At 43.8% G+C, this 22480-nt stretch overlaps 1 protein-coding gene across 3 annotated transcripts in view; it reads right to left on the bottom strand.

The window, feature by feature from the left end:
* Nucleotides 1–22480, bottom strand: part of RTN4 (reticulon 4) — a 42104-nt gene that overhangs the window by 17526 nt on the left and 2098 nt on the right. The window contains exons 2-3 of one of the 3 annotated variants that reach the window (XM_041417241.1): nucleotides 9199–9255; nucleotides 5971–8403 (exon numbers count right to left, since the gene is read on the bottom strand). The exons of 1 other annotated variant lie outside the window; for it this stretch is intronic. In XM_041417241.1, the coding sequence (XP_041273175.1) occupies nucleotides 5971–8403; nucleotides 9199–9255 (2490 nt within the window). The remainder of the gene's footprint in view (nucleotides 1–5970; nucleotides 8404–9198; nucleotides 9256–22480) is intronic. One more of the 3 variants, XM_041417242.1, reaches the window with a different exon arrangement.

Raw genomic sequence — 22480 nt, 5'->3', positions numbered from 1 at the left:
GCGGCGGGAGCGGCTCCGCCCGGCCCGAGGGAGCGGCTCCTCCGCCGCGGGCGGCGGCGAGGGCTCCGCGGCCCGGCCGCGCTAAGCGGCTTTTCGCCGCCCGGCTAAAAGTAGTCACCAGACGAGCTTTAAATAGATTGCTTTTCAAACAGAGGTTCAAAGGCGTTTAGAAACCTCCCAGATGTATGGCTTCCCCTCGCGTTTCTGTAAACTAATGTCTGCCTGCTGGAGGACTAACAGAGACGTCTTTGTAACACTTCTCCCTTCACAACAAGCAGCGTGAAGGGAAACAGAAAAGGACCCTTTCTGTGCCTGGAACAAAGGCAGAGGCTCATGAAGAACACGATTAATCCTTTTGCTGGTATCTTTAGTCCCCAGGAGCTGCTCAGCCGTATTTATTCCTCTTAAGGAAGGCTGCAGAAAAAGTTACTCAGCCCTTTACCTAATTCCTACAAGCAAACACCTTCCCCTTTTTTATTTTACATCAGCGTTCTCTGTTGGCAGCTGCTGACCTGACAATTAACTGTTCCCTTCATTTAAATAAAAACAGGAACCTGACAGTTTACAGTACCAACATATAGAAAGTAACATTTGGAAAGTAGTGCACAAACACGAGAGGAGCGTGAACTACAACTCCCGATCTGAAAGAGAAGAGCTGTGGGAATCCTGATGTCATTTTGTTTCCATCCCTGATGAAAAAAATCCCACCATTTATTTTCCAGTTTGGAGTTTCTTCTTAAGATCTGGAGCTAAAAACAGGAAGCTAAAATCTTCCCAGAACTGCTCCAAATCCTCTTAAAAATCTAGTACACCAATTTCTTAAGAACTAGAAAAGGGCATTCACACATTTCCATGAAAATAGTGTAGACCAGGAGGGCTAGAGTTCCCAATTCAGACCTTAAATAGACTGTTTCACTTTTCATTAGAACAATCTTACACTGAGAAAGATTACCACAAAGAGACCCAAAAGCCCTGGTTTTGACTTCAACTGCTACATAAATTTAAGGCCTCCTTTGACAGCAAGACCAGTTACATCTCTTTTTAACTTACACAAAGATGTGCATTTCAGTTCCAATTTCAACAGGTAAATCCAAAATAGGAGAAAAGTAGGGAGTGTATATTCAAACACCACAGTGCAAGCAAATGTGAAAAGTTGCACTGTACAAAAAAAAGAGTACAAAACATGTCTGAGAATCTGTGTCTGTCTTCAAGCTGAACTGGAAACCATCAAAACCTGTGAGTCCCCCTCCATATTTGCACTGCCACTAAACTTGCCAAAAACATTGTGCTTTCAAAGGCCTTTCCATTAATTATCAAATTTCTAAAAACACCAAATTAAAGCCTCTTCATTTCACGTTTTGTTCTTTATATCTTCTACTTAAAATAGAGCATTTATGCAACTCTGTCTAACCAGTTTGTTGTGGCTGCAGCACCAGTCCTTTTTCTCCCACCTCCAGTGTGCCCTCACTGCCCCCCAGGAGTGCCTCCCTGGCCTCCAGATCCTCCTCTTGACTCTCTGCATACTCAGTGTTCATTCTCACCACTCCATGCAAACACACCCAGAATGAAATCCATCTCCCACTTCAGGCAAGAGGGGCCCTTACTCTGCACATAAACCGGGCACCAGCACTGCCAGACTTCTGGAGGAGCTCTGTTTTCAGCAGGGATACTGCACACCTGCCTCTAGAGCATGTCTGAACACCAAGTGCAGAGGAGGTGGCATTATCAGGTCCCCCAGACAAGTCAGACACAATCAGTTCTGGACACAAACATGGCACGCCCCAGGCTGCAGGGAGCTGTTGCCTGGCAGGGCGAGTGCTTTACTCACTCACTACTCACACACTAAATCACCCTGAGCAGGGGCACTGAGAACAGCCCTGCAGCTCCCTCTGCTCTCCCTCAGGGCTGGTGCCTGTCTGGCAGAGTTGGGAACTTGGCCCAAATGCTCCATTTTCTCCCTAATTCTGCCACTCTGAAGGAGCTTGCTCAGGCTTTGCTCTTTTAGCAGCCCCAGCCACACAAGTCTTTGCCTCTCAACTGGGGCACAAGAGCTCTAATGAAACACAGCAGGTCTGTGTCTTTCCCTCAGAAAAATGTCACTCGTTGGGTTTGGTTTTTACCCTCATTCCTCTTCCTCCTCTGGAAATTCTCTTCCCTCTGGAACTCTCCATTTATTACTATTTACCTGGTAGCATAAAAGATCACCTGAACAAGCAAAGAATCTGAGAGTACAATGAGATGAAATTAAATCACGATATTTTATGCTTAATTAAAGGGAATTTTACCTGTCTGCCTCTGAAAGAAACTCAGAGACATTCCAAGGCATTTTTTTTCTCCAGTGAGAAACAACAAACCAACCCAAACACCTCCTATCTGCTGAGTGGTGCCATTTAACTGACCACAAACACAGAAAATAACAGAAATTCCCCAAATGGATACAGCTGGTATCAAGCAGAACTTCTAATGTCCTTTAAGATTCACACAACTGCAATGACCTGATTTCTGTTACAGCATCCCAGGAAGTATTTGGTTTCTGCCCCCATGTTGTAGGAGGAAAAAGGAAAGATTCAGCATTAGTACCACCCTGTCAAAGCACATTTCCCATCTTGTCTTCACCTTTGTATTTGCTCCCCCAAGAAAATCCAGGAAATGTAAAATATTATTAATTAACTGCATTTCTGAGTGCCTGTAATGGAAGAAAATAAACCAGTTAGATTTAATCTGAAGGGAATGTCTACAGAGCTGGTGGTCAAACCCATCATAAAACAAGGGTGTTCTGGGAAACTGAGTGTCTTGATGGTAAAGATCTCAACATTACTTCCAAGTATTATTGTAATACTCAAAATGGACACACTGAGGGATTTAAACTGCCAATTTCCATTTCAGTACATAACTTTGTTGTAGCCAGAGGTTTTGAGTCTATAATTCAATAATATCAATAACATAAAAACCTCCACATCCCATCAATCAAAACCAGGTTTGTGGAAAGCAAGGGCTTGGGGAGAGTTAATGATCTGTATGAGAGAAGAAAGTCAGTGCAACAGAAGGGCTGAGATATGTAATGTGTATATTTAGCTTTCACCTCTCAAACTCATTTCAGGAGCTGGGAATTTCTCCAAACCTGGATGGATCCCTTCCCGTCCGGCAGGCGCTGAGGTTCCACCTCGGTGACAAACACTAGATGGCATTAGAGCCCTGTCACACAGGCTGGCCCCAATCCATGGCTCCCCAGCGCCTGCTGCACCAGCCTGGGGCTCACACCTCCTGCAGGAGCTGGGCAGCAGCACCTGAACCCACAGGAACTGCCCTCGGAGCTCAGCTTACCAGGCTCACTGATGGAGCTCAGGAATGCGTATCTGAGGTTTGGGGAGGGGGACAGAGAAGCAAGGGTGTTTGCTCAAAGCCAACTACAGCAGATTCTGAGAAATACAAAGTAGGGGGAAAAAATCACTGTATTCAAGACAGCAGAAATTGCTGGTGTTGCAGGGAGGTGTTTGCCCTTAAAATTGCTCCAGTTGTTATACAGTTCTGAATTTGTTTGGGTTTTTTTGCTTTTGTGTGTTTCTTAAATCTGTCCAAGATACCCAAGGGTGTGCCAGGCACCACTTAACAAACTTCCTTCTACCCAGGATACTCTTCAAAGCTTTACATTTGCTTCAGTGGACTGGGTAAGTTTAAAAACTATCTGCAACCTTTTTAGAATCTCTGTTAGCTCCCCACAGCCCACTGGGGCTGTAGGAAGTTACAGCGCACTGGCATTTAGGTTAGCTTCCAAAAAATAGCACTGTTAAGTAAGCATTCCACAACCTTGGATTTCAGTGCACCAGTAAGGCAGCTCAGATTAAAGCTTTAACAAGCATCAGTCACACCATCACACCAGCTGAATTCCACAAGTCTTAAGACACAGTGAAATCTATTTCAGTTCCACTGATGGATAGGAAAAAACCCCCAAAGAACAAAGGTAGACTCAGAAGGCCAAACACATGCACAAATGCACTTGGCCTTGTGATGAACAATCCCTCCTTGTTAGTTCTTCAATGACACTCTGAAATTGTGCCTAAGCAGTGTGGTATTTAAAGCAGACAACTGATGTTGTTTGTGGCTTTTCTCAGAAGTACAGTTCTGTATTTTACAACAGAGTGTGGAGAAAAATCCAGAAAAAATAAAAGGGCCCATTTTTGAGTTGGTAGTCTCATCTATTTAGCTTTCAGTAAGTGTTCCTCTGCCATAAAGCAAAACATTTTCTTCCCAAAGAACACAGCATGTCAAAAATGCAGACTGCAGCTTCTCTCCAGAGTGAGCACAGTGCTGAGGGGCTGCAGCTCCCCAGCTCACAGCACACTGGACAGACCTGGGCCCTGTCCCTGCACTGGGCCATGGATGAGGGAGCAATGACACTGTCCAGCTCCCCTCTGCTCTGGCAGCTGGGTCTCTGCAGCTTCTGAGGCAGCTTCCCACCGATGGAAGAGCAGCAGCTGTGTCCTCCTCAGACCCACAGCGAGGGGCTGCCATCCCCAGGCAGGGACTTGCCACCCCTAGCTGCTACATCTATGCAATGATTAAAGACCTTCTCCAAAGGTCTCCCTTTAAAAAAACTAACACAAAAGGTTTTCTATTAAGTGCAGTGTTTTGCTTTAGCTTTTTTTTTTTTTTTTTTAAGTAGTCTGAGCTCTAAGCAATTAACCCCTTGACATGAAGTCCAAGACATACAGCTGCTCTCTAGACAGTTCTATCTGCTGGAAGCTTGAGGAGCCTTCACAGAACACACAGACACACAAAGAGTTTTAACAGTGCAGATTGTCAATGAAATTTTACCCCAAGCCAAGGGAAAAGCAAAACTCTCTCCTTTCTGCCTTACCTGTAGGTACAGAGGAGGTGAGACAGGAGAAAATGCAAAGGTAAATATAAAAAAAAAATACATCTTCTACCTTATTTCCCAAACCAATTTCAATGGCACCAACGCTGATGTTCACTTCAACATGCACCTGCTGTTCCCTTCCAACTCAGGGTATTCTGTAATCCTATTTTATGAACTGTAGGCTGCAGCTACTGCATAAATACAGTACTGCTGCTGAGTCAAACTAACTCCTGCTTTTCTATTTAGAGCACTGTGCTTTCTGCAGTAGGTGTTTTTTTGGTGTGATTGCTTCTGGTCAAAGCTTAAGTAGCAGCAGAGTGCTGCAATATCAAAAAGCAAAATACTCCTTTAGTCTACAAAAAGGTGGGAATTCATGAGGGGTTCAGTTTAGAGAAAAGAGTACAACTTCCTGCTACTATAATTGCACATTACTGTAAGAAAAATTAATTACACTGAAGTGCAAGCCCCACCTGAAAAGAGAAACAGAAATTAATACCTGTGCTGTACATAAACCAGTTTCAGTGTTTGCAGAACACTTAACTTCTTAAAGACCACTTTTTCAGTAACCTGCATACTAAGGTCCTTCATGTTCACCACTTTGTTTAAACTACCAGCCTTGATCTAACACAGGCTGGAGATGCACAGGCTCTTTTCCAGATTCCAGGCCACATACAGGAGCAGCAGGGGTATTTTCCTGAGTTTTACAGTGTGATGTCTGTTAATGAAAAGGAAGAAAAGCCTCTTCAAATCATGTGTACACAACAAACAGGATCCCAGATTCAGAATTTGGGAGGCCACATCATGCCCAGCCTGGGGACAATCATGGAAGGCCTGCAGTGGGCAGTCACTTAGTTCTGCATCGACAGACCATGAGCAGCAGAGCTGGAGGAGAAACTTGGAGATGCTGAGTCCATCCCTGATAAACAGAAAAAAGGTACTAAAGCAATCAGAATATGAAAAAGGTACAAGTGCAGGCACTGACATTTTCTGTTACCCTTGGCCTACAGAGAAGTTTACAGAAAGTGATTTAAAAAGAATAAGTCAAGACATGCTTAAGTTTAGCTAAAGAATTATGCAGATCAGCAAACTGCAAGACAGCATATACAGATTACCTGAAGACTTATTCAGCTTTGCTGAAAATACAGCAGTAGGTTTTTTCTTTTCTTTAACAGAAGCAGCTTCTTTCTCAGCTTCCTTCTCAAAAGCTCCTGGTTTTACTACACTGACTATCTCTTTTTCAGCAGATAAAGGTGAGGTATCTCTGGCTGGTAAGGACATGGTGGATACTTCAGGCACTTCTCTGTCCACAGCCTCCAAAGATTTTTTCAAGGCATTGCTATCTTCCTCAGCTTTTCCTTCTACATTCTTCACAGACAGATCACAGGGCAGCTCTGGGCAAGGCTGCTGCTTCTCACCCTGGATCACCTTACTGATGTCTTCACCTTCATCTTTGTGCATTGTTTCTCGGTCAGTGGCTTCTGTCACAAATTCAGGAACAGCTTTAGGATGACCTAACATCACAAAGTCTTCTTCCACTGAGACTGGGGAAGACTCCATGGGTGAGAGAGCTTTGTCATCTCCTGTTTTTGGTTCCATAGCAACAGATACATCAGCTGGATAAGCCAAAGCATCCAGCTCTTCCATTTGAAGAGGAATCTTATCTGCCTTGGCTATTTTTGCAGGTATTGGCTCAGATGGTGGAGCAGCAACAATTTTGGAAGAGTCCAGCTCAGGTTGGAATGACTCCAGATAAGGTTTGCCTGTGGCAGCTACTGAATCCACCAGTCCTTCCTCCTCATGTTCTTCATCAGTTGCAATACTCTCAGTGGATTTACTTTTTATGAGGAGAGATGGATCTTCACTTGCTTCCTCAGCAAAGTCGGAGATCATTTGACTATTAAACAGGCCAGCTTTTCCAAACTGTGGAGACAGGGTTCCATCTAGTTCCTTGTCTTCAGGCACATCCTGAGAACTGCTTTCTGTTACCAGTGTCTTTGAATACTCTGTGAAAGATGGAGAAGGAGATTCACCAGAGACCTTTGTTCCCTTAATTAAGTCACATGCAATAGATATATAAGGAGTCTCCAGATCTTCAGGAGTGGTGCTACTCTCACCATCAGGTTGCTTAAATGCCAAAGCCTCCTTTGCTTCCTGGGCCTGTGTCAGTGGTACATTCACTGCCTCTTGGTATGCAGGAGGTTTTTCAGCCTCTTTTACATTCTCATACTTGGCAGTGGGCATAAATGTTTCTAGGGGGGAAGCTTCCAGCTGCACAGCAGATGCTTCAGCCCCAGCAGCGCCGGTGCTCAGCGGGGCTTCCATAACAATATCCGGCAATATGGGCGACGGAGCAGCTTCCGAGCCTTCGAAGGAGGGGCAGATTTGCGCCGCAGGTTTCAGAGTCTCCTGCGCCGCCTCAGAGGTTTGCACTAAATCAATCTTGGTTTCATAAGCCAGTTTTGTGCAGGCTGCGTCGTGCATCTCGTAGGCCTCCTGCACCAGGTCAGGAGTGAGGCCCTCGGGCATGTTTGCGGCGCTGTCGGGCGGCACTGGCGGGACCCCCTGTGCTTTAGCAGGGTCAGCTCCCTGCCCTTCCTGCCCAACTGCTCCAGCAGCAAAATTACCTTGTTCTGGGCCCGTCTGAGCTTTCAGTTCTGCAATTTTTTTCTCATCGTCGGTTCTATTTTCTGAAGTGCCTTCCTCTAGTGGAGAAAGAGATTTGCCTTTGTTACCACCAGAACTTGGAGAGGAGTCAAATTTAGTACAAGTGATGTAAGGTTCTTTTACAGCTTCTGGGGTGCTTGGGAAGGAGGGCTCTTCAGCACTGCCTTCACTGTCTCTTTCGTAATCCTTCTGCACAGTCAGCTTACCCACGCCATATTTGTCATCCAAACTGCTCTCCAGCTTGGCATCTATCTTGCTTCCAACATCCTCTCTCATGCTGCTCAGTCCATGACTAGCACCTTTGACTTCCCATATTGGTTCAAATGGCTTGAAGTCTGCATATTCTTCCCTCCTAAGAGGGTCTTCTTTCAGCACCCCTTTTTCACCATGATCACCACCTCCTCTGTACTTGTCTTTGTTATAGAAGAGATCTTCCTTGTTTCTTTCAAATAAATCTTGGGGAGATTCTGGAGACATTTTCAGTTGCTGTGCAGGTGTTTTCTCCAGGTTAGGCAATTCTTCAGGGCCCTCTAGCTGTGTTTTTTCTTTAGCTGGAGATAAAATGGCTGCTGCTTCTTTAGCAAATGGGGGTTGTGAGTATTTCATCTCTGAAATGTCTTTATCATTTCCCTCTGCAAGAAAGGGGTTTCTGGCATTTTTCATAGGTTCTTTATAAACCTCACTGGAGCTCTCTTTGTTAGTGCCTTTTGCAGGAAATCCATCTGAGAGGGTACCAAAGGCTGCGTGCTCTTTAAAGGGATCAGCTGAGAGAGGAGAGAAGGAGGGAAGAGAAGGAGCAGGATCAAGCGAGACTGCGGTAAAATCCTCTTGCCCAAGCGACTTAGTGCTACCTGGCTGCTCCTGCAAGTCCATAACTTTTTCTGTGACCATGGACAGAAAGGAAAGTTAGAGAATGCAAGTGCTCTCAAAGTCAGTGCAAACTTTCAACAGGTTCACATGTTTTTAGCTACTAAAAAGCTCATCCAAGGTCTAGTGTGGATACTATGAGCCATTAATACACACTATCACTTAAAGCTATTCTACTTCACTTCTAGCAGAGAAGTGAGCAAGAGGCTCAAGAAGCAGCAACTTTATGCAGTGCAGAGATCACAGTAAAGCTGAAGATGCCAGACAAGTACAGGGGCAATATTAACAAAGCCAGGACAGGAGGGTGGCAAGGGGAGACAGACAAGGGGTGTGCGGATGCTTGGGCACAAACATATTGCACCAACGTGTGCCAGCAAAGTCTTTTTTTGACACCTTTTTTAAAATTTGTGGATGGCATACCTAATAAAAACCAGTAAATACTACAGGTGCAAATTTTACATCTTTAAAATACTGCAGAAAGTTACTACAGATTAAATCTTTCTGCTAAATCAGTAAAGCAACTATGCTCTGATGTATTAACCTGTTAACAGTATCAACTTCTCTCCTACATCAAGGGTCCAAGAATTCACAGATGGCTGTGTTCTTGTTTATGAAACAGTTTACTGCATGAACAAATGAATGCATATCAAAATCTGGACTAGATCAACCAAAAAGTCAAAACTGAAAAACGTGACTGAGGCTATTCTTGGACCCATGCTGACTTTTAGTAGAGGCAGACTAGTGGGAAAGGGTTAATGAGGTCAGAAAGGCAGCAGGTACTCAGACAAAGGGGAGCAGAAAGAACTTGCCTGCAGAGGAGTGCATCAGAGGCTCAGATGTAGCAGGAAGAGCAAAAAGGGTCTCATCTGAAAAACAAACAAATAACCTCAGCAGAAGGAAGGGCCAGGGCGAAGAGGGGAGAAAGCACACAAGGAGTCAGTTCCCAGTTAACCCAACAGATCAACAGCCAACGCCCAAGAGAGCCAGGGAACACCACCATCAGAGCCAGGTGATTTGGGAGAGCCCACACCCAGATTGCCCCATTCACAATGGGATCTTTACCGAGGGATCTCCACCCTCCAAGCCAGTGACCAACTACAGGGTGAGACACACCTTGGCAGCTACGCATAGTTTCATTCCCTGACCTTGCACACCACTGGGCAGCTGCACCTGCCATTGCCAGTGGCACACAGCTCTTACTTAGCTCTCCCCACCCAAGGTCTCCTCACATCCCCACACTGGTGTGAGAGCAGCCCCAGGAAACTCCACCAAACACTGGTGAAAGTTCAAATGACTAAAGCAAGCTCTGAAACACCCCACAAACACAGCACTCCTCAAGCACAGCCATACTGGGCCATACTATCTGCTTTATGTCTTTACTCTTTTCCTGTTGGTATTATACAGACAAGCCCCCAGAGGAAGCTGTTATTTTTAAAGCCTTTTTTGGCATGATCCAAGGAGTGTGTTTGGCTTTGCAGAGTTTGCTTTAAGCCCAGTATTTCCCAAGACAAACCCAGTTCTCCAATTTCCACTCAAAGCTGCAGAACCAGCCATTATGAGGAAACAGACAAAGCAAAACCAGTCCTTCTCTGGATTTCTGGGCCAGCAGCAGTGTTTTTCCCAGGTCCAGCACGGCCTGTTGGCTTTACATTGATGTAAGAATGCTACCACTTAAGCAAATTTATTTCATTCTGAGAAGTGCATATAGTTTTCATATTGAGGCTGTTAAAGAATATTTGCAATTTACATTAATTGCATTAGTGGAGGAAAAAATGATATTAAAGCACTTAAATCAGATTTTTATTCTCAGTACTGACACCAACAATCTTTAATTTTGCTATGTGCCTGGACAAAATCAAGTACTGAAAAAGAGGTGGGGATATTTTTGGCTTGGTGGTTTTTATTATTAAAAACAAAGAATAATAGAAACAATTGATTTGAAAAGAAGAAAGACAAGAAGGGAGAAACACGGTAGCTGCAGCAGCACATACAGAATAAACCAGTCAGGCAGGGCATTAAGCTAAGCTGTGTTTTGGCACTAAATCACAACCTGTGCAGAAGTGGTGCCACTTGCAGACACTCATGACCTGTCTGGCTTATTCAAGTTAATCCCAACAGCAGTGTTCCAAAAATCAAGTCTCCTCACAACCTGCATTTCCTGTCACACTATACAGTCATTGGGTTTGTTTCACAGAACATTGATCTCTTGCTGTATTTTGTGGATTATAAGAAGCACCTGAAGACAACAGAAAACAGAGTAAGAAATAAAGCTGAGTGTAGGACTTGGTACTCAGAAGGGTGCTCAATTCCTGCTGGGCCAAAGGCATTTCTGCTCAGTTTTCTAAAAATTACATTTTTCGATTAAGGACCATATAGAGAGAAACCTCAATTCCAAATTTAGAGCACATTAAAGCAGTGTCACAGCTCAATGGTGGCAAAGCTTTTAAGGACGAAAATCACACTGGAGGACAACTGATGGGTACGTGACAGAGTCACAGAACTGCTACACCACGTGCCACCACAGGCCCTTTGTTCCATGAGCTGCTTGGCTCCACATCCCCTGGCTCACCAGGATCCTTCCCACAAGCAGAGACTGCTCCTCAGCCCACACTCTTCCCTCCTCCAGGTCACCCCAGGGCAGCACAGCCCAGATGTTTTGGAAGGGGTCTGTGCTTTGAGGCAGGAGAAAAAGCTGGAGGGACCTGATGGGACCAGATTGTGAACAGAAACTCTGACAGCCCAACAGAAAAGGGCCTTCCAGTGAAACCAATACCAAGGCAATGGAGAGGAGGTGCTGGAAATGCTGGAGGAAGGGCAGAGAAACACCGCAGAGTCCACTGGGGGACGAGGAGGTGAAGGCAAAAACACACAAGTTATCCCTGAAAGGTGCTGCTCCCTTCCTGTCCAAAGGCCAATTGCAATCTCTACAGAAAATTCCACATTTAAAATCCTTTGACCACTTTCCAGTCCCAGAGACAGAGGTTTCAGTTTCTGGGGAAGGGCACTGGGTTTAAGAGCATGGGCTCTCATTTTTCAGTGTTTCCTTAAGACAGCACAAGGCAAAAATTCCTCCTGAGGTGTGGCTTCCATTTACCCAACACAGTCCCATAAAATCCCTATGCCAGCCACTGAATTCCCAGGTTCTCTTAATGGAAAGATATTATGTCCACACCCAAACTTTATTTTCCACACATGGCTGGAGTGTGAAAAGAGATTACATAAAAGCAGTGTTTCCTAACCAGCCAAGGAGAACCACCCACTCTCCCTCCACCCACCTCAGAAAGGCATTTTTCCTGCTGAAAGGAAAAAGATACAAGGGCTTTTTCCTGCCCTTGTGGGCCCTGTGTAACACCTCCAGGCAAGCAAGGAAAATGGAGCAGGACAACTCCTCATCAGCATCGGTGCTGACTGAACCACCACTCTCTGCAGAGTGGAATTGAAGTGACATGGTGAAAGGGATTTTTCCCAGCAGTGACATTGCTGGAGCATCCCCACCTCCCATGTGGAGGTAGAAACCTCTCGGAAACACAGCTCTGTGGGTAAGTAGGACACTTCTAGGCTCCATCACCAGGGGTGCCTTCTCCTATCTGCATCTCAATGGCAGTAATTAGGTGACAAAAATAAGCACCCAAACAAGCAACACAACAGAACCAAGTAAAAAGACTTCTGAATACATCAAGCTCTGAGCAAAGCTATTGTCAAGCAAAAGTGGATATTCAAAACACCTTAACTGACATACAGAGTTTCACTACAAAAAGCTTTACCCAAATATATACAGAAAAAAACCCCTAAATTATGTTCTTACAAATCACAACTAAAAACAAATCCTAACTAAATGTCCTCCAGTAAGATGATCTGCTCAGTTAACACTTCCATCAGAAGACAGATTTCGTTTCATGAAACATGGAAGAATGAGACCTCAAAATGAACACAATCTCCACAAAAAGACTTCTTACTCCAAAGTTTTCCAGCCAAAAATTCATAATGATGCAAGTTAGTAAAGTCCTTTCAGCATTGCAGCCAAGATAAAGGCTGACCTCTTGTTTATGAGTGGCACCACTTTATATGAGTTACTGAAGCACTCCAATGGATGGCTCGTAAAGAGAACTTCAGAGACTCAGCCTGACTACATGCCTCTTTTTAACCAGAAACATTTTAACAAAAATCTCTTGGATTTATGCAAATTAAATATTCCCAAAAAAACCCAAAACCAAAAAACAAATCACCCACAAATAGGCCTGTTGCTTCTTTCATTAGCATGAAGTCTCATATTTTAAAACTGCATTATGATTTCAGCTAAAACAATGTCCTTCAATGAGAATCAGATTTCAGTGCTGTTTAAAAATAAAGAACCCTGACACCAGTGTGACAAAGACGTGTAATTTTAAACCTTCATTTTAATTTTTGCTGATTTCCCACTAACTGCTGATGTTACAAGATGCTGACATTACCAGCATAAAACTTAACAGTTAAATACCAAAATTTCAGATAAAAAGTAGAGAAATAAATAGAGATTTCTCACAACTAATGAAAGTTATCTGTAAAGATTTCCAGAGAATAAGAAAAAAATGTTTAAAATTAAGTAGTAAACTGCCAATTCCAAGAAAAGCAATTTATGAGAAAAGAGCCTTTTTTCTTCCCAAAAAAAACATACTTGACAAAAGAAAGCAGAAGAGAATAAGAAAAAAATGTTTAAAATTAAGTAGTAAACTGACAATTCCAAGAAAAGCAATGGACTTCAGTCTAGTCAGAGAAAATAAGAACTGAGCCAGGACAATTCCTGTCCCTCCTCACTGGATTTGTGTAAGTGAAGGACCCTTCCATCTGCTCCATGTGCCTCCTTCCAGTCAGCAGCAGCACAACTGTGCTAACCATGCTTTATTGTTCTGCTGCTCTCCTTATTTTTGTGTATGAGCTCAGCATTAAAACAGACAAAACCCAGAGAGACACTGAGCAAACTTCACCTGATGCCCAGTTTAGCTTTGGCAGGAGGCTGCATTAGGCTGCTAGGTGGCAGTTTCAGCCTTCAGAGATTAAAAACCACTTCCTGCATTAGTTTGCTGGAAAATGTGTGCTAGTCTTGAAACAAAATCAGCAAAAATGGAGTCTTTAAGAATCCATTTCACCTTTTCAAGCCTAGGAAATGAGCAAGCTACCAAACTAACAGGCCAGGGACTGCTTTTACTTTACAGACCTCCCACAGTGGGACATTGTGAAAGGCCTCTCTGTTAATATAAATATTTAACAATAAAGGAAAACAGGGTAAAATTAACACTCCAAGGAATGGCATCTGTGACATGACTCACACGCCGTGTAAAAGTTCCATTTGCAGCAACCCCTCCAGGGCAGATATGAAAGAGAAATTGTTCCTTCAATGCACCAAGTTGCTCAAGTGCCCACAGTGGAGGCCGCCCCAGCAGCAATTCTATCTCAAGCTGTTTAGCAACACATGTGGCCATTTAAAAGTTAATTATTTCAAGTTCTCAGATGCCTAATTTCCTAGTGCAGTACAAAACAAGGGCACAAAACTTCACAAGAATTTCCTGAGAAAAGTAGCTGCCTACACAAACTCCATTTAAATCATCTCCTGTTATGATGTGATTGTTCTAAATACGGGATTTCGCCAAATATTTAAACCATTCAAGATTAAGAACATTAACTATTAATAGAACCTTTTCACATCATTAGATCAGGCTGCAGAGCCACAGCACGTCATTAGCGTTTCTTGTTTGGCTCTTTTTAGTTACAGGTCTAAGTTTTTTAAGAGAAGTTTCCAGTTTGGAAAACTATTTGGAAATCTTGGGAGGAAAGTGTGCAAGCTGCTGCAGAAGATGGGAGTTGTTGAAGATTTAAGGGGAAAATGGAGCTCCATTTTGGACACCCTGAGGGCATCAGGGCTGGGATCACAAAAGGAGCCAAGGCCTTTGATCATGAACAAACCCAGCTGTAGGTCATTCCGGGCCTTTGTGGCAATTGCTGCGAAGTGGAATCACGCATCACCTGCAGGAGAGTCGTACTGCACGATTTGAAGTGCATGAAGAAAACAAGTTCAAAGGAGCATTTTAAATAGTCCGTTCCTGCAAACAGGTCTCCAGCAAATAACATTTTCTTGTTGTCTAAGCAGAAATCTATAATCCAACTGGTTTATGCAAGTTTTTTTTTTTCAATATCACTTTTACATGGTCCAATTTCACAGCTTCTCCTCTTTTAAAATAGCTCCACTTGAGGCAAGCTGCCCAGCAACACAGAGACTGTAAAGCACCGGGATAGAGGTGAGCTCTGTGCATTTCTTCTCCTTTTGATCAGCTACTTAGTGAAAAGAAAGGCAGTTCCACTCCCCTGCAACACCCAAGTGCCAACCTAAGCTCGAACAGAGGGACACCAGGAAGAGACTGGTTATTAATTAATTAATTAATCCTGGTTCTAGCACAACGTTCTCTGTTACAATTCCCAGGCTGCCAAATTAAGAACCCACCACCACGATGTTCCTAAAAGGCCATTAAATACTTCAGACACCTCATTCTCACCTCAGTCTTGCAACCATGTTGATCAGTAACGCCAGGGACAGGATCCAAAGCATTTCAGAGAGTGGTTCACTCATCCACTGAGTGTCACCCCATCCCCTCACAGCAGGACAGGATTTTATCAGGCATCTTTTGTTAGCAAAACTAAGCAAACAGATACAAAAGTCTCACACTTCAGCTCCAAAGAAACTTTTCACTCCTCTCACACCAAGAGCACACAGAATTCCCAGAAAGAGGATGCACATACCTTTCCCGGCCCAGCAATCTGCAGGAGCTCACCACGAGGAAATGAAATCCCCTCAGGAACAAAGAGAAAACTGTTCTGCTCTCCTCCCAAAGCTCAGCGAGGAGTAAATAGCACGGCTGGAGTACCACACACCTTGGCTGTACCTTCCCCCTGCAAGGCACCAGCTCCAATCACAGAAATTCTGCTTTATTACCCAAATTAGCATCAGGTGGTGGGCAAAGCCACCCTTTACTGAAGCCAGGTGGCCACAATTAACCCCAAGTGTTCACAGCCCACCTCTGATGGCCTGAAATACCCGCTTCACTATCACAACTACATTTAATAAAGAAAATAATAGCAAAGCAAAACCCTCATTTAGAGCCATCTAAAACATGAGCGTTCCCAGATTCAGCATTTACAGACACCAATTTATACTGTTTCAATATATTTGAGTAAGAGGAAGCAGAAAGAAACAAACTAGCCAAGTGCAAACACACGTGTCCAGCTAGACGAAGCTTTAAATCCAAGTTCTCAGCCTTTGGCAACATTTGTAACCAAAAAAAAATACTAGATAATTCCTCTAAAAACGAAGTAACTCTTTTTTAAGACCCAGACTCTTTAACCATAAGTTGAAATAACAAAAAGAAATTTGAGATCTGGCAGTGCCACAAAGCAGAAAAATATAGTAATTACATCAGAACTTATTCAAAGGCAGGAGGTCTAAAGAGCCAGGCAAATCCTATCATTATGCAGACATTATCCAATTTAATTTTAGAGATTATACCAATCACAAGATTCCCTTTCACTGATTTGTACAGATGGATTTTTCCCTGCTTTCCCCACAATTAAACAAATTAAGCAGTATTTAGATGAGCAACCTTATCATTGCAGAAGAATGTATTTATTAGCTAAAATAATCTTTAAAGAATAGAGATGAGATGCTACTGATTTCTTTTGGCATCTCTTCCCAACACATTACCTTGTGTGACAAGCCTGTAACACAAGAGCTCATAGTCTGCAAAATAAATAAAAAAATGGTGTATAAGATGTCTGATGGATAAGATATGAAAAACAGGGAGCAAGACCATGGACTCGGTGTAGCCATTAGTATCTGCAGAATGTCTTTTAATGAAAGGGGAAAAGCAATGTGAAGATTCAGAGTCTTGAAGTCCTCCTGACAACCAAGGGGATCAGGTATCAACAGCACAACACATTTTGGTCAATACAGGTTTTGCCCAACCATTTCTCTTTTTTTTGTCATTTAAAACAGAACACACAGGGAAAACCCAATTTTCAGTCTATCAGTGTGATCTTTAAAGGAAGACTTGGGTTTAAAGCACTTCAAATCCATCTCTCTGAGCAGGCTGAAGGTACCCCCAGCAGACCTGGCTGAACCCAAAGAAAGAAGGAGCCTCTCTGCCACCAGTGACATTTTTCTCCTCGCTTGTTCCTTTCTGTTCTGAGCTCCAAGCTGCTTTGCAAGGCCTCACACATGCTCTGTCGTCTGTTTTCCTTGGCACTGCTTTCCTTGCCACACACAGGGGACACAGAACGACAGGCATTAAGGAATTTTCTCTCCTGTCAGAAAAGAGGGGAGAGCAGGGTTCAAGGAAAACTGTCACAAACCAGTGCTGACTGGATAAGCAGGAGGATTTTGACAGACTGAGAACATTTTTAACTAGCAACAGGAAAGTTTATATTTATCTCAGTCTTGTGTCTCATTTAAGACATCTTAACTAGCATATTCTCCCCAGCTGATGAAGCTGATGACATGATTGCCCTGTTCATTAAAAAGCTGCCAGCAGAAGCTGGGAGTATCTTCTCAGACACAAAGCAAGTCTTCCAGCAAAACCATGGAAGGTCACAGTGGTATTCCCAATACTTCTACTTTGAGAGGGGAGATAAAGTTGAAAGTATGTTTTCTTTATTCATCAGAAAGCAACAAATAGAAACAAACCCATCAAAATAATGAGGAAAAGCATTAATTTAAAAACACAAAATCTAACCTAACTTAAAATCTTTATATTTTGACATCTACAGTTGGCAGCAGATTGATTATTTCCATTCGAAAGATAAAAAAACATTCTACTGAGATAATTTGATTTTCTCAGACTTTGTGAATATTAATAAGGCCATGATTTTATTGCTGTTGTAATAGTTCTTATTGATGGAAAGACCAATTTAAAAAGCCATCCACCAAGCATGTGTCATCTGTCTGGAGTGCAGGATCTCAGTTCTGGTTGTCCTATGCTGCCCTAAGAACTGAGGCTGCAGAATAAGTAGAAAATATGCAGTGTTTCCAAAGCATACACAGGAGCAATTTCTATTTTAGATCATAAACAAAGAAAGTTTTTTAAAAACTGCATTAAAACATTACTTTTCTGAGGTCTTACAGTTCACTATTTTTACTAGGCAGTAATAGCTCTCTTTTTTTTCCTTTCATTTCTAAAGCAGCTTGAGAGTTACACAATTTTCCTCCTACTTCATGTATAAGCATTTCTGACTATCTTAAGAAAATTTACCTGTAGGCTCCAATTTGCTTTCAATTTTCTAGCCAATAAAAGACCAAGAACTGTTTCCTTGCCTCCAAACTAGAACCCAAAGGACATTTTCAGACTGAACTACACTTTACTAATTTTTCTATCTGAGTTTTATGGTTACTATAGAAACTTGCCAGCACAAATAATAAAAAAAGAAGCTTCTGTCAAAATATTAACAGAAAACAAAGAAATATAACTCCAGCACACCAAGTGCTCCAGCTGAAGGTTAACCATGCTTTGTTCCTTCCCAGCACACAAAGGCCAGGATCACAGGAGAGCTATCAAGCAGCTGGGTGTGGCAGAATGGACATGGAAACAGGCAGACAAAACCTCAAAATCCCCTCAAAACTGTGTGGCTACCACCAGAGCACCCCAGAATTTCTGCAGCATGGGAACTGGGCTCCAGGGTTAAGAAGACTGATGCCTAAATGCTTCCTTCTAAGTAGCCAGGCTCTTGGACTGAGTGCTTTCCAAAATCCTGGGCACTGGAGGAAGAGGAAACAAAATGAACACATCTGCTTTCCCAGCAACTTTGAGAAAACCTCTGACTGGGAAGCCTGAACACTCCCCTCAGCTTCCACAAGTGCTGCTCCTTGTGGTTATCTGTGAGATAAGAAAGAGGTTCTGTGCAACAAGGCAGTGGTCACTCCATAGCCATGCTCAAAGCTTCCTTAAGCACAGGCTGGGAGGAGGGGAAGGAGGGCAAACAAACAGCAGCTCTTCACTGCTCCTAAATTGTGGTTTGGAGGATTTCATCTCCAAGGAGAAAACTCCCAGTGCAATTCAAAACTTCCCTGAGGGTTACATCATTATAGGGTAGGTGGAAGCTGTGTGGTTTTATCCTGGAAAGCAAGTCCAGGGACACACACACAAAGCAAACATACCATCAAACTTGGCAGGACTATCCTTGCACACACTTCTGCTTAGCAGAAGTCAGGAATGTTTGGCTTCTGAAACTCTTACACAGCTCAGTTACAGAAGCAGGCCCCAGTGCTAGACACTGCACATGACAATGAATAAAACTGAATAAATAAAATGATCCTTTGTTGAACTCACTAAGATGGGAACATGAAATATGAAAATGAAGGTTCACTACAGCAGTCAAATTGCTGATTATTCTCCTCTTTACAACAGATTTGTTTTTTTTTTAAATCACATTCTAAGTTAGATAACCCAGGTTATGAGCACCTCCCTTATAGCTTTGCTGACTGTACTTGGGAAGAGAAAATGTCTTGCACCTCAGAGAAACACTGAAGATCAGTGGGTACATATTTTAATAAATGAAGGGTGCAAATGAAAGTCACCAGTGACAGCATTCAAGGACAACTCTGTTTTTTCCAAGTCATGCTGCATCCTGTCCTTAAAATGCACACAACTCATCCAAAGGAACCCATGCAGACACAGCAGCACAACAGAAAGCAATCTGAGAAGCAAATACACTGGTTTAGAATTTGTATCAAATGCAAATGCAGGATGAGCAGAGTAAAAGCTTCACTGGCTGGGCTGAGCAGAAGCAAGTATAGATCTGCATTTATTCAGCACCTCCTGCGGCTGGGCTCAGCCTGGCCAGGGACAGCTCCAGGCAGCTCTGCTGACCTCTGCTTGACACTGTCTGGCAAACCTTCCCGAGACCTCTCCTCAGCATGGATGAATTAAAGAAAAAATCCTATATCATCACATGGAAAAGCAAAACTAATTAATAAACTGGCCCTCCAGAACATCTGCATATGTATTTAACCCAGGTCAGCTGAAGGTAACAGACATGCAAGGAAACATCTTTATTCTCTCTGCATGCTGGCCTAGGGCCAGTCTGGTGGATTTCATGTACAAGCTTCTGGTAAGTGCAGTTTAACTCCAAAACACACCAGTCCCTTCCAGAAAAGTGATATATGACCCTCCTTTTGCTGCAGAATCTAGGCCTTGAAGAAGCAAAGTAGTATCTACTCATCACAGTACACTGGTTATTCTTACTTTGGGCAGCTAGCCAAAAAAGGGGGGTATTACTTTGACCATGTATACCTATAGCAAACTGACTTTTTTTTTGGAGCTTATGTAAATTCAGGTAATCAAAAGATTTAAGCAGTAATCTCACCAGAACCATAGTTTCTGCTGCTCACAAAATAGCAAGTACAAAAACCCCAGAAATCATTCAGGAGAACCCAAGTCTGACTGCAGAGCTCCTGCTTGTTTTCTCCTGCTGCAAATATTTATATTAGCTCTTCAGAAGGTAGGCTGCTGTTACACTGCCAGAGACTTGCATTATATATAATTATGTCACAATGATACTGAATACTCTTAAGTGTGTAACTAAAAGCAACTACAAAGACTTTCTTTTTAAAAAACACCTCCATATATACATGAAATCCATTTCAATGGGCCATCAAGCAGGCAGTACATTTTTGCTATTGTTCCACTGCCAAAAAGCAGCACCGTGGCCAATTGTTGCAGATAAAAGAAGCCCTACTATTGTCTCCTACAGGCCATACTCTTCTCCTCCTGGAAACAGAATTTCAAAGTTATTTGCCTCAAATCCTCATAAATGAAAGCTTTAGATTTCAAATATGAAGAGAATTTTTTTTCAAAATTTCTAGATTGTAAACTGTAATTCTTCAGTTAGACCTTAAATTCAAACAGCAGAGCTCAAAGTAAGTGAAACGACAACTCTGCAGAGAGCAAACCACAGGGCCACGTGGCTGTCCCTGCCATGGTCACCCCGCCACCAGTTGCAGACAGCAAATTCATTTTGCAAGTCTCCCAGCATGACTGAGAGTGAACTCATTTGAAGCCAAGCCAAATATGTTGACACAGACAGTTTTAACACCCACTGCTAAACGCAAAACTAACAAATACTTGATGTTTAAATGGATATTTAACATGATGGAAACTAAGTGCTCCTGCATCTGAGAAGGCCAAAGTACCCATGAGATAACCTGGCAATGCTTTTATCAACATAATTTGCTCTCATCCAGGAGTTTCAAGTACAGAGCTTCTAAAATTTCAACTCATCATTAGATGAGCATTGTGTTACAACACCTTGTCTTTGGAAACCAGGCCTCCCCCAGATGCCAGTCCTTACTTCAGAGCCCTAAATTAATCATCACTGACAAATTAAAATAACTCCTTGATGCCACTTCTCAGCTCTACTACGCAATTCTCACAGTTAGGTCTCTAACACAGAACTATTTCAGGAATTACTGTGCTCTTTCTGCCTTATTCTTCAGGGGTCAGGGAGGAAAAAAAAACAAATCACTTCCAGAGAACACACTTTCATCCCTCCTTTTCAAAACAACATGATTTGGTAGATCCTATTTCTTCCATTCTATTCTGTTTAAACCATCCAGAGCTCCACTCAGAGAACACGCCTAGAAAAAATTCTGTTCATCCATCATATAGAATCCCTCCTCTTCAGTCTGTTGCAAGCTTTTGTCATCATCTGTCCTCCAAATGGTGGAAACAAAAAAAAAATTAATCTCCTTGGCATATTGCTACATAGAGAGCTTCCAGAAGAGCAAAACAAAGTAGGTTTTGTGAAAGACAACAGCATAAGTAACTATAAAGTCCCATCACACATGCAAATAAAATGCATTGTGAAACTTCCCCTGAAAAAACTAAATTCATGTTTTAACAGCCTTTTAAAAATTTATTGTTCCAAATGCTTCTTTAAAATTAGCTCTTGAGTATCATGGCCCCCCATACAGTGGTGTTGAGTTATTATTGAAATCCTGCATCTTTACAACACACCAACACCACGACAGCAATGAAGATAAGCACACACCATGACGATCTCAAGGCACTTGAATTTGTTCCTTTCCACCGTTTTAGTGGCCTCACGTCAGCTCTTTTACTTTGAATTAAGAGGAAGTGGAGCCAAAGCACACTCGCAATCCGCATGCAAGGCATTAGTCATGCGGGTCAGCTCCCGGATTAGACCTGAGAAGGGCTCTGGCAATCGGGCAGCACCAGCAATTGGGGGTGACACGCCCTCCGCTCCACAGCCCTGTGCTCCGGCGAACCCCCACATTACGGGGCAACGCCTTGGAGAAGCCCCAGGTGACAGCCGTGGCTAAACCGCGGCCATCCAGGACGCGAGGCTGACATTCTTCTCCAGGACTGCCACACCTAGAGCAGCGAGCAGCCTGGTCTCCCTTTGTGCTGCCACACATTCCTCCCTAGGTCACCGGTTCCTTCTCGGGGGCTCAGTCCGCGGCCGGGGCGCGGCGTCCCCACGCAGGATGCGGGCCGCAGGGCTGTGCCGGCCAGGTGGAGGGCCGGCGGCTCCGCAGTCCCGAGCCCCTCCCCTCCCTCCAGGCGCTGTGTTAAACATGAGTAAGATTACAAGTATCTTATGTTTCCCGCCTCCCCCGCGCTCCCACGCCCAAACCCGCAGTGCCGGGCCGCCCTGGGGGGAACCGTGCCTGGGACAATGCGGCCAAAGGAGGGCTCTGCGCCGGGAGAGAAGCGGTCGGAGCTGCGAGGACGCCGCGGCCGGTCCATCGGGACTCGGCCGGTACCCCGGGCAGGGCCGTCGCCGCGGGGCTCAGCCGGTATCCCGGACACGGCCGGCCTCTCTGGCCTCGGCCGGTACCCCGGGCTCGCCCCCCGCTCCCGCCGCGACGCGGCCGTTGCCAGGCGGCGGCGGCGGCCTCGCCCCCGGGCGGCCCATGTGCGAGGCGGCGGCCGGGGCGGCGCTTCCCCCTCCCGCTATTAGCATAACACAGAGGGGAGGAGGAGGGAAAGAGAAAAAAATTACAATTAAAAAAAAAAAAAAAAAAAAAAAAAAAAAAAAAAAAAAAGGGGAGGG

This window comes from Onychostruthus taczanowskii, unplaced genomic scaffold (genome assembly GCF_017590055.1).
Source record: "Onychostruthus taczanowskii isolate IOZ18803 unplaced genomic scaffold, ASM1759005v1 scaffold55, whole genome shotgun sequence".
In the NCBI taxonomy this organism is placed as follows: Eukaryota; Metazoa; Chordata; class Aves; order Passeriformes; family Passeridae; genus Onychostruthus; species Onychostruthus taczanowskii.
Note: the sequence above shows the minus strand (reverse complement) of the source record. Positions and strands in the feature narration are given on the sequence as shown.